Below are 12,014 nucleotides of genomic sequence, written 5' to 3'. Positions count from 1 at the left end.
CCACAAACACATACTCCGCGGTGGGAGTCAGAATGATGAATAATCTGGAGAGGTGTATGCTCAAGTTAAAGTGAAAACACCACACTCTTGCCTCTCATGTGAACCTACGACTTTGTAGGTACTTGTGGCAGATACCCGACGGAAAAACAACAAATAAACCAGCTAACGCCGCGCAGAAAGCTGAAGTGAAACCATCAGGCGCCTGTGCAACGTCTTCCGTTTGGAAGATTCATCGCAAGTAACTTCTTATTTATGAGAAGCAAAAATTGATTTCATTCCTTCGAGACGACCACCGATATACCGGTTTAGGGGTACTTGCCCCTCGTCAGTGCCGGGCAGGTCATTTCAAACGGAGTGAACCGTCTGAGTATTCCGAACAAACAAAATCAATTCGAACTAGTCATAAGCTCTATCTGCAGTTGATTCAGTGGGATGTACCACTGCGCCATCTGCAGACAAAGTCCAGAAACAACTCCACAAACACATACTCAGCGTTGGGAGTCAGAATGATGAATAATCTGAAGAGGTGTATGCTCAAGTTAAAGTGGAAACACCACACTCTTGCCTCTCATGTGAAACTACGACTTTGTAGGTACTTGTGGCAGATACCCGACGGAAAAACAACAAATAAACCAGTTAACGCCGCGCAGGAAGCTGAAGTAAAACCATCAGGCGCCTGTGCAACGTCTTCCGTTTGGAAGATTCATCGCAAATAACTTCCTATGTATGAGAAGCTAAAATTATTTCATTCGTTCGAGATGACCACCGATGCACCGGTTTCGGGGTACTTACCCCTCGTCAGTACCGGGCAGGTCATTTCAGACGGAGTGAATCTTCTGAGTATTCCGAACAAACAAAATCAATCCGAACTAGTCATAAGCTCTATCTGCAGTTGATTCAGTGGGATGTACCACTGCGCCATCTGCAGACAAAGTCCGGAAACAACTCCACAAACACATACTCCGCGGTGGGAGTCAGAATGATGAATAATCTGGAGAGGTGTATGCTCAAGTTAAAGTGAAAACACTACACTCTTGCCTCTCATGTGAACCTACGACTTTGTAGGTACTTGTGGCAGATACCCGACGGAAAAACAACAAATAAACCAGCTGACGCCGCGCAGAAAGCTGAAGCAAAACCATCAGGCGCCTGTGCAACGTCTTCCGTTTGGAAGATTCATCGCAAGTAACTTCTTATATATGAGAAGCAAAAATTGATTTCATTCCTTCGAGATGACCACCGATATACCGGTTTCGGGGTACTTGCCTCTCGTCATTACCGGGCAGGTCATTTCAGACGGAGTGAACCGTCTGAGTATTCCGAACAAACAAAATCAATTTGAACTAGCCATAATCTTTATCTGCAGTTGATTCAGTGGGATGTATCACTGCGCCATCTGCAGACAAAGTCCGGAAACAACTCCACAAACACAGTGGGAGTCAGAATGGTGAATAATCTGCAGAGGTGTATGCTCAAGTTAAAGTGAAAACACTATACTCTTGCCTCTCATGTGAACCTACAACTTTGTAGGTACGTGTGGCAGATACCCGACGGAAAAACAACAATTAACCCAGCTAATGCCACGCAGAAAGCTGAAGTAAAACCATGAGGTTCACATGAGAGGCAAGAGTGAGGTGCTTCACCTGTACTCAATCTTTTTTCAGATAGACAATATTAGTGGTTGTTTTTGAAAGCCAAAAACTAGAATTGTCGAATTTTGTTTATTGCCTATACTGCCTTCATTTCGATAGATATAAAAAAAAGGCGTAGGAACTTATACTCTTTCATGTTTTTTATAATCTAATAAAAAAAAATTGTTGGTGATGAAATGTAATGAATGGAACGTGATTCCTGAAATGTAATAAGAATCTTTGCTGTGAAATATACAAACGAAATATTTGATGAGAAGATTTGAATCATAGGTATGAAACTTTGGGCAACTAATAGACAACCATTAAAAACTGATTTGTAAAAACATTTTCAGCACATCTGATTGTACCCCTCTTTTTATACTGGGTCCTAAATATACTATAAAATATGTAATACTTTTGAATATCGGATAAAGAAAATAACTTTTGTTAATAGGAATTTTGTCAATACGAATTTCTACAAAATAAATAGTTCATCAATCGAGCAAATGAAATACTTTCACTGCACTTCAGAATAATGAAGTCAGATACTCTGAAAAAAAAAATTAAATTATTTTAGTTCATTTTGACCATTAATATAAACATATCATAAAAAGTTGAACTATGTTTCAATTCGAAACTGGTAAAAGGGATTGATATGGAAATATTGTATCATTTCTCAACATTACTTTGTTAAAATATCAAAATCTTACCAAGAATGGAGCACAGGACCATATGAAAGAAGTTCCAGCATTTAAATATGCTGCTTCTTTTAAAACTTTTATTTCTTTATCTCTAATTTTCAATACTTGATTTTCGAAACTCGGTTCCCAGGCATATAATTTCAATACTTTAATTCCATTCAAAATTTCATTCATCAATTTGACACGCTCATCTTTGTTCTTCATTTGCTTAACCTGCAGAACCTTGACTTTGTTGGCAATGAAGCCATTGATGGGTATCATAATTATCATCACTGCTAATCCAGCAAGCACCGATGGACCCAACTCTTTCCACAAGAAGTAGAGAGAAAGGCAAATTTGAAGTGGAGCAGACCATATCATGTTCAAATATCCCACCAAATCCATAAACTTTTGTGCATCAACTGCCATCAAATTGACGATTTCACCTACTGTGCTTTCTTTACGTGCGCTATTGGAAATTCTCAATGCTTTTCTATAAATCGTTGATATCAACACAGTGCGAATTCTCATCCCAATGATAAACATCTTGTTGAAGTACTGAGCTAGAAAAAGGGTTTGTATGGTAGCCGTTATAAACAGAAGTCCAGCATAAAAATATCCTTTCCATGTTTCCTGCCCGTCTTTGACATACGAAATTAAAAACCTAAAAAAAATCATAGAAAACTAACTAACCTCATTCATTTTAAAATTTTTATAATTCAATTCATCAATCCCCCAATTTTCATTGAATATTGAATACTATAAAAAAGAGTACATGAAAGGATTGTCCATAGTGATTTATTTTATTTATTTATTCACGGATTCAGAACCCATTTTACTCAATTCAATAAAAATTACAAAATAAATGAAAGGCGTTATGGAATATTTAAAAAAACACGCCTGGAAAACAATATAAAACAAATCAATGTTTGAAAGTTTGAACACAATACAATAGCAACACGGGGAACCAATATGTTATTCAAATCTCCCTTATTTGCAATGTACTATAAATTTAATCAACTGTGTCAGAAAGTAGACATTTATTCAACATCGTTTAAAGAAGTAATAAAAACTATTCTGTTTGTAAAGCAACAAATACTCATTTAATTTTTTAATATTTTTTTCAATGAAGGTATTACAGTAATACCTTACTTTAAATTTGTTTTTTTTCTTTATTTTCTTTAAAATATTCCATAAATGTATTATTACTATTATGATATGTATATATTTTCTATATTCAACACTTTCATCCCAAAATTGTATACTGTGTCCTGTAATTGGGTCTAGTGCCTGTTTGGACAATAAAAGTTTTTTTTCGACAGATCTCTTATTCACCATATTAATGTAACAATTACAGATTTAATAGTCCAATGTTAAGAATGTTAAGAGAAGCTAATGCATCAGAACTTGATATTTTTACTTACTCCTTGGAGGTATTCAAAAACTCTGCAGTCAATGATGTATTTAGTCTAGAGACTCATGCTTTGTATGTTTGTTTGTTTTTAGTACTTGTGTTAGTTATAACTGTTTTATTTAGCATTCAGTTTTTAGGATGTTTTTTATTTTATATATTTCAATATTCGTACAAGTTTTCTAACTATTTTTGAATTGAAATATATTTTTATGCATGTATATTTTACAAAGTTGTGTGAAGGTTCGACGACTGTCCTAAGTTGAAGAAGAATCTTTTATAATTTTTGGGTATGCACTCAACAAGGGGATGGTAAAGTAAGTGAAACTCTTTTTTCTGTTCGCGCTTTCGAGTCTTTATTGGCTCTTCATCAGGAACTCTACAATGGATTGATAAAATTAATTTTAATATTAATTTGACAATTTGTAAAACGTGTGAAACTTACGAAAGTGAGGTTAGTATTTCCTTTCACTAACCATTATTTGTAAAAATAACATATCCCAAACGACAAACACTCTTGGTAAAAACAACATGAGTATGAAACCTTACATTATGGTAAGATTAGGAAACCCTACAGCACACTTTACGGAAATCGCCAGATTATGACAAATGAGACTTTGTATTTCATCAGTTCGGACTTCCATTGTCCAATATAATATAAATTGATTTGAAAACCCTGAAAAAACAATTAAAAAATTATTAAGATTAACCAAAAATGACAATTTTATTAAACAAAAAACTGAAATTACAAAGAAATGACATACAAGCAACAACCAAACAAATAAAAAATTGAAATATTAATAAAAGCTGAAAAATTAAAATTAAAAAATATTATTAACAAAAATGAAAAATAAAAATTGAAAGATTTCAAACCTAGTTATGTCATGACGTTTCGATTGTATCCACAATCGTCTTCAGGTGATAACTGATAATCGAAGACAATTGTGGATACTAACAATCGAAATGTCGCGACATAACTTAGTTTGAAATCTTTTAATTTTAATTTTTCATTTTTGTTAATATTTTTTAATTTTTATTTTTCAGCTTCCATTAATATTTCAATTTTTTATTTGTTTGGTTGTTGATTGTATGTCATTTCTTTATAATTTCAGTTTTTTGTTTAATAAAATTGTTATTTTAGGTTAATCTTATTAATTTTTTAATTGTTTTTTCACGGTTTTCAAATAAATTTATATTATATTAGAAAATGGAAGTCCGAACTGATGAAATACACCACGAAACATTGTCAACCACCTTCAAAAATGAGGCTTTGTCAAAACATCGTGAGATCAATCCCACTAAGCACAGAACACGGATCAAAACTCGGAAACCAGTTCAGCATATAAATGAAATTTTAAAAAATCGTTACAATGATTGTGAACAATCAATTTGTCTGAGCTGTGTAGAGATTCAGAGTCTCGATGGAGTTCAATTTTTTGCAAAACTTAAAAAGCCAATCTTCCACATTTTCTGCATGAGTACAATCTATTATATGAATAATTCAATTTTTTACGCAGAAAATGTGCAGGATCATTTTAAATAGAAGTTCATTAGCACTTACCCTAAAATTTGAGGACTAACAAACGTGAGTAGATCTTGGATGAGTTTCAGGAGAGCTCCAAACATGTACATAGTTCCGAAACACTTGACCAAGGCTGGAAGGATGGAGGCTCGTTTTTTCTTAGTGCTGGTAACAAAATCCACACTACTTGGATCAGATTTAAACTTTGCTTCAGAAACTTGTGTAGGAGCAATACTGTAATTGATTATTCACTAACTTAATATTTGCTTACATTGACCTTAAATAACTCAAAGATCTACAAAAAAAGCTTTGAAAGCAGTCGGTGCTGTGCAGGAAATGAGGGCCACAGTTTATACAATGTGATTACATACTACATTAGACAAGAAGAGTAATTGTCACAGAACAACATTATAATTCGACACTGGGAACACTCAGGCTTTCAATATATTGATTTAAAATAAAGCAATAAGGCAAGTATTTTATTCCAAAACGTCAGATGTCAATCATTGAGGATGACAGTGTTCCACGTAAGTGAAATTTTACCTCTTTCATCTACTATTTCGTGTAGCAATCCTGTGAATGATATCTGATTCAATTCCATAACGAATGTTTAGAAAACAAACTGAATAGGAAACATTTTTTTGTATAAATCAATGTTCATATAAAAGACGTTGTTTCAAAAGTAGTTTTTCTGAAGTAGTTTGTCTGAAAGTAACTTCTTTGTATGGTGTACACATTATGTAAAGAATTCATTTTGAAATGAATTGCTTTTCCTTTCTTTGGAAGATTCCCTCATTTTTTTATAAATATGGAGAAGTAGAATGCCAAAACCTTTCTTTCACAAAAATTATTCTCAATAAAAAAATACCCCTCTCAAATTAAAATAAACTAATTATGGAAAAAATCAATTTACAGATAGTATCGAGATATTTAGGGTACCTTTAACATATTTTTTGAGAATAATATTATTTATCGAATATTTATGCTGAAATGCAAAATGTCTTGCTGATTAACGAAAAAACAGATTTTTTTTAACAGACATTTCAATCATTGATGACCTTCAACAAGTGATTCCGGTTTAAGTGGTTTTTTCCCTAATTCTGATATTCAGTTGTAATATTTCAATACTGGGAAAAACCGCTAAACAGAAAATCAGACTATAGGCAGAATAAAGTCTCAAATAAAATTACAAAAAAAAAAACTAATTATGAACTTTCCTTGCTTGAGTTTTCATGAAAAAATTGACTGAAAATTAGAATTTGATCTGAGGCTGTTCAAGTATTACGTAAGCATTATGAGGGGCGGGGGATCTTTGTTTTGCATATTTTTTATGACATGGGGGGCGGGGGGGTCTAGATGTTGATTACATCAGGAGTAGTTATTACTTTTTTACACATATGACAACCCACGCATTGTCTATGTTTGAAAAATAAAAGTGCATATAACAATATTTACGTAAGCATGGGATCGAGGGGTAAGACCTTTGCTAACTTTTGCTGACAAGGGGGATGAGGGAGGGGTAAATAATTGTAATAAATATGCTTACCTAATATTTGAATGGCCCCTATCTGAAATTTATTATGTCACACAACAATAAAGAAAAAAGCAACCATTTTTCTCAAATTTGAGTGTATCCTGTGCAAATAATTTATTATAATTTCGCCTGTGCGTTGCTGTTTGATGTATGGTAGAAAAAGTAATTTAAGGAATTACATAGAAGGCAATTTTCAGGGATGAAGCAAAAACTTAGGATGTGCAAACTGAAATATTACAATATGAGAATAATACCTTTCAGCTTTCCTCAATGACTTCTGCCAATATTTCTCAAAATTAGGAACCAATTCTCTGGAACAGTCCTCGGGGTTCATCTCCCATAAGTCATTAGTTTCGAGTGGCTTACGAAAACCTTTCCACGCCAATGTATCAAACCAAGCAAAAAGTAAGCGCGACAAAAATCCAGCACTTTCTTGCGGACATGGATTCTTAAAAAAATAACGTATTTTACAGTTTGCATAGAATTAAATTCTCAACAGATTTTTACCTGCACTTTCGGATATTTTGTAAATCTTGGAGCTTGGTCGGCAAAACAATTCAGTAAAAACATTAAAACGACCAAAGGATAGTATATCAAATAACTGATATAAAAGTAATAGGACTCCAGCGGAATCTCATTTCTTTGCGCCCCACGAATTTCTGTTCGATATTGAGGTGCTCCGCATATTGCCATGAGAAACCAAAACAGAAATAACAAGCCCGACGTCTGCATTCCATATTTTCTATTGTATATAAGAAGTAGAGCGGAAAGACCCTGAAAATTAGAAACAGATTGAAAATGCAACAAATATTTTTTTAGTGAATATATTTCTTTTTTTGTCAAAGGTTGAGTTTAAAAACAGCTTTGCTGACACTCCACCCACTCTGTATGTTCTATATGTTTATGTTTTAAATTCTGTGTATGTTTTGTATATTCTGTATGTTTAAAAAAATGTTTAATGTCTAAACAGGAATAAATCCCAAATACAAGACATATTAATATCATTAGCAAGCATGTTATAGTTTTATATCTGCCTATATATACAATATACAATACAATATCAATTTATCAACTAAAAACACCTGAAGAGAGTAAACAAAAAATGACATAAAGGAAACATTTAGGAGAGTTAAATGTATTACAAAAAAAAACATAATTCGGCTGCATTACAGTAGAAGTAATAAGCTCACTTAGTATAGTAGGTAACTTTCAAGTTAGGCTCATGTATTTTGGCCTAGAGTGTGAAAGTTTCTTAACATGGTTCTTAACCTGACCAATAGGTTCATAACGAATGTCGAGATTTTCACAGAGTTGATTGTAGAGTTTGCTCATTGCAACAACTGATGACTTGAGTAATATATTTGTTCTAGAATTTGGTAGATAAAAATAGTCAGTTCATTTCTAAAATTAATTCGTGGAACATGAAAGTTCAAGTGGGACAGCAGTTCAGTATAAATGAAAATTATAGGTTCTTCGGTTTCGAAGGGATAATATATTGAATTAATTCAGTAGTACTCTGTTGTCAATGCCTTGTTCAGGGTAAACTTCTTCTAGCTTGTAAATAATATATATTATGAAGCCTCTTTATATGGACTTCAGGTGAATAAAGACATTTTATTATTATTGTTATTATTATTTATGGAAAGCTATTAAATTAACCCAGAAAAACAATTGATTTTTGAAAATTAAATTCATATTCTGGGCTCGAAAATAAGTTTTTCCATGTTAAAACTATAACTGAATTAAAAAATCATCAGAAGTGTTAAATACAAATAAACATGTTTCACGTCATTGTGTTGTATTGGTCTTGAATATTTTGCTTGCTAATGTTTTTTATGTATGATATATCCATTATTTTGTACATTTTTATGACAAAATGAAGGTTTTGTTTCATCATCAAAATGATGAAAATAATTTATACATCAACTGTTTCCTTACAACCAAATGAAAAGAAACAGCTGAAATGGGGACGTGATGTGAACGTATTCATGAGGTTTTCATTTAAAATGAAAAAACCTTGAAGTTTTCTGTAACTGTAACTTCAGGATATACTTACAAAACTGAATAATTTGATTAATGGTGAATAAATATCTACACTGTACACTTCACTATCATTTTCAGCTGCAGATTTGAATGATGTCACTATATCACTTAAAGTTAAAACTACGAGAGTACCCGTAACTCCTAATTTCAGTAAATTTAACCAATTCCACGGAATATCTCTTTTTTTACTATTGAAAATATAAAACACTTCCAAACTTGTAAATGTCCATAGAAAAAAACAAGGAATCCACACCAGCACTGTTTTTTCAAAGCATTTCGTTAATTCTGGATCGTTGGTGTCCCAGGTTAATGTTTGATTCTGAAACAAGAAAAATACTACAACTCAAGTGGTTAATGATGACCTATACTATAAATAATGCTGACAGTACACAAAAAACGAGTAATCATGGTGTGTAGGCTTTCACGACCGGTGTCTAACAGATTGACTGATGTTTCAGGGTGTGTTAGCTGTGTGCTGCAGGTTTTAATACTTGACATTTTGTCTACTACTGCGACAGACATCATTAAGGGCGATGTGGTAACAGTCGATCTACCTTGTTGCAATGTGCAAACTGTGTTTGTACTCATAGTGGGACAGCTGAAAGTTTCAGTTGATACGTCGAGAAGAGTACTTCAACCACGCCACTATAGATGACTGCCATAGTTGCGGTTGAAACATTTGGAGATTGTAACGGAAGAAGACCACGGCAAAACCCGGAAACCAATCAAAACATTGTCGCCAGCTGTGAAAGCCTACATTTCTATAAAGAGATTTAATAGCAGTTAAATCGCAGGTGGTTCTCTTCATATATTTCTGAATTATAGCAAAAATGTGTGATTTATAGCTAAGTTTGGAGTCTAAGAAAGTTTGGAGTTTAACAAAATGTAAGTTCAGATTATTTATACTATATTCGAAAGTGATTAGATGATGTGTTCAATAACTGTGATGAAAATGGCATTTATGTGCGTTCAGATACCATTTTGCATTCACTGGTTAGATAGGCAATCTATATCATTTCGTTGAATTAATGTATCGGCCTTACTTTCAATTATTTTGAATCGTCGGCAAATAGACAAGCTTCACTTTCAATGAAATAGAGAATTAGATCTTTGATGAAAAAATTAAACAACAGTGGTCCCAAATGTGATCCTTGTGGAACACCCGATGTTACTGGGATGATATGAGAATAGTAATGATTAACCCTGACAGTTTGCGTTCTTTCTGTAAGATAGCTCTTGAGCCACTGCAATATTAGCCCATCAGCGCTGTACAAACGAAGTTTATGAATGAAGAGCTAGCCCATGACTAACTTTGTCAAAAGCTTCAGACTTTTCACTTACTACTTGCAACTTATGACTTGAGACTGGTGTATAAATCCACCTCAACACTCGTCAATGAAAAAATTGTTGTGATGTAGTCTAGTGATAAGTACTTTCCCAACTATTCCTTACCAAATTTCAGAATCGGTGATACCAGTGATGTGTTTGTATACTACACTAATTACATCCCAAACTGAGCCACAAGACGTGGGTAACTATTGTTGCTTATATTTTTCTCTCACCCCTGTGTAGGAAATTATTAATTTATCTTGGTACAAATTACTACTAGAAAAAACAAGAGGGAGCCTGAGGCTTTAGGTAGAAAAGAGGATAAGTGATAATGAAAAAGTAGAAGTGGTCTACTAAGAATCAGATCTCGATAGGTGGACTTGGAAGATAGTGAATAGAAATATTGAATAGTGATAAAGGTGAGTTTTCTGAATACAACTAAGGATATTGAATTAGTTACTAGTTATTATGTTTAGTTCTCAGGTTTTTGTTGCACAAACCTGTTTTAAATTGATATTGTGACCGTATCCTTGAGATATGCATGCATTAAAAAATAGATGAATAATTTTTTGAGAACCCTGGTCCGGCTTCTGGCCTGACAAAATCCAACTTTGGCAGGTGACCTTTTTATTGTGATAATAAAAAGAAAATCTGATCTGAAATTTAATTGAAATTTTTGATTGGAACAAATTGTTCTTTTCTCACCTATTTTTTCGTTATAGCTGAAAATGGAATAAAAGGTAACCCAGATAAAATGACCGGAATAATATTGAAAATCATTAAAACAGCTGAGCAATTAAATATAAAGGAATTCTTACCCAAAAAGTAGATCCACAAAAACTGTCCATGGTCGAATTGCCAATGAAATTACTTGAATTAGCCATTTTCCAGTTAATCGCAAAAGTCTAGAAAAAACAGAACAAATTAAAACATTCTATCAACATGCTATTGGAGTATATCTGAATTACATTCGTTTTGTTTTCAGGAGGTGGAAAAAAGTAGAGCTACTTTTACTCAAACTGGGTCATAGGCACTGAACATACTGAACAAGGAACACGAAACATTATAAAAAACACTATTTATGACTTATGACAGACGTCAGAATGACAATGCGATGACATCTCAAGCATAGAGAAAAGATGCATAGAAACCCTGGTGTTTTACCCATTCGCTTTTGACATATGAGTTGAGTTCAGTGATCAGAACAGACAATTTTATTTTTTTCCAGAGATTTACAACGATAATCAAGTATTGATAGTGAAACAATCGAGTCCAAGCACGCGTTTGCGAAAAATGTACAATCAAATTTACGTTGTGTCGCTTTTCTGTGGTTTGATATTTTCGGGTTTGGATTTCGCTCATCTCCGTCACTGCGCTGTTATATATGCGTCTCCGTGCCAGCCTGCCAGTCAATTATCGATATCATTATTCTTATGAGTGAGATAACGCAAAACGTAGTCGAATGTCACTGAAGTAGCACCATATTACCGCAATAAAATCGTTCGACACGTCTATAAAAGCAGGGAATATTTGAAAACAGACGTACGCTCGGAGTAATAATTCACTCCATAATAACACAAAACAAACAATAAAACGCTACTGATTTGTTTGGATCGGAATTACAGATGGCAGATAATTGATTGACAGACAAATGTCAAATAGAATAAAAAATAAAAGTGGGCAATTTGGATTTTGAATATTGCAACTGTAAATTTTGAATTTCATTAGATTTGCAGCTGAAAAGTGAGATATAATGCCGAATAACACAAAATCTATTTTTCTAGATGTGGACTCTACCATTATTGAAAATAATCTTCGTTTTATGGTGAGTACAAATTTAGTGTTTTCAATTACATTCTCTCTC

At 33.3% G+C, this 12,014-nt stretch overlaps 3 protein-coding genes across 11 annotated transcripts in view; 1 reads left to right on the top strand and 2 right to left on the bottom strand.

The window, feature by feature from the left end:
* Positions 1 to 11,244, bottom strand: part of LOC111516459 (multidrug resistance-associated protein 1-like) — a 179,667-nt gene extending 168,423 nt beyond the window's left edge. Inside the window, exons 1-2 of the mRNA XM_074180369.1 lie at positions 11,119 to 11,244; positions 11,023 to 11,055 (exon numbers count right to left, since the gene is read on the bottom strand). Of these exons, the coding sequence (XP_074036470.1) occupies positions 11,023 to 11,034 (12 nt within the window). The 5' untranslated portion in view covers positions 11,035 to 11,055; positions 11,119 to 11,244. The remainder of the gene's footprint in view (positions 1 to 11,022; positions 11,056 to 11,118) is intronic.
* The window catches only part of MRP (Multidrug-Resistance like Protein 1), a 93,066-nt gene that overhangs the window by 55,013 nt on the left and 26,039 nt on the right, over positions 1 to 12,014 (bottom strand). For 4 of the 8 annotated variants that reach the window (XM_074180363.1, XM_074180361.1, XM_074180364.1 and 1 more), the window contains exons 1-7: positions 11,119 to 11,234; positions 10,969 to 11,055; positions 8,835 to 9,140; positions 7,286 to 7,552; positions 7,033 to 7,226; positions 5,284 to 5,478; positions 2,342 to 2,975 (exon numbers count right to left, since the gene is read on the bottom strand). In XM_074180363.1, the coding sequence (XP_074036464.1) occupies positions 2,342 to 2,975; positions 5,284 to 5,478; positions 7,033 to 7,226; positions 7,286 to 7,552; positions 8,835 to 9,140; positions 10,969 to 11,034 (1,662 nt within the window). In that variant the 5' untranslated portion in view covers positions 11,035 to 11,055; positions 11,119 to 11,234. Of the gene's footprint in view, positions 1 to 2,341; positions 2,976 to 5,283; positions 5,479 to 7,032; positions 7,227 to 7,285; positions 7,553 to 8,834; positions 9,141 to 10,968; positions 11,056 to 11,118; positions 11,235 to 12,014 lie in introns of those variants that run through there. The other 4 variants (XM_074180366.1, XM_074180367.1, XM_074180368.1 and 1 more) reach the window with 4 other exon arrangements.
* The window catches only part of Pih1D1 (PIH1 domain containing 1), a 57,277-nt gene continuing 56,832 nt past the window's right edge, over positions 11,570 to 12,014 (top strand). The window contains exon 1 of one of the 2 annotated variants that reach the window (XM_074180372.1): positions 11,570 to 11,975. In XM_074180372.1, the coding sequence (XP_074036473.1) occupies positions 11,904 to 11,975 (72 nt within the window). In that variant the 5' untranslated portion in view covers positions 11,570 to 11,903. The remainder of the gene's footprint in view (positions 11,976 to 12,014) is intronic. The other variant, XM_074180371.1, reaches the window with a different exon arrangement.

This window comes from Leptinotarsa decemlineata, unplaced genomic scaffold (assembly GCF_025532065.1).
Source record: "Leptinotarsa decemlineata unplaced genomic scaffold, Ldec_3_MD MMD2_tig00026294_RagTag_RagTag, whole genome shotgun sequence".
Lineage (NCBI taxonomy): Eukaryota > Metazoa > Arthropoda > Insecta > Coleoptera > Chrysomelidae > Leptinotarsa > Leptinotarsa decemlineata.
Note: the sequence above shows the minus strand (reverse complement) of the source record. Positions and strands in the feature narration are given on the sequence as shown.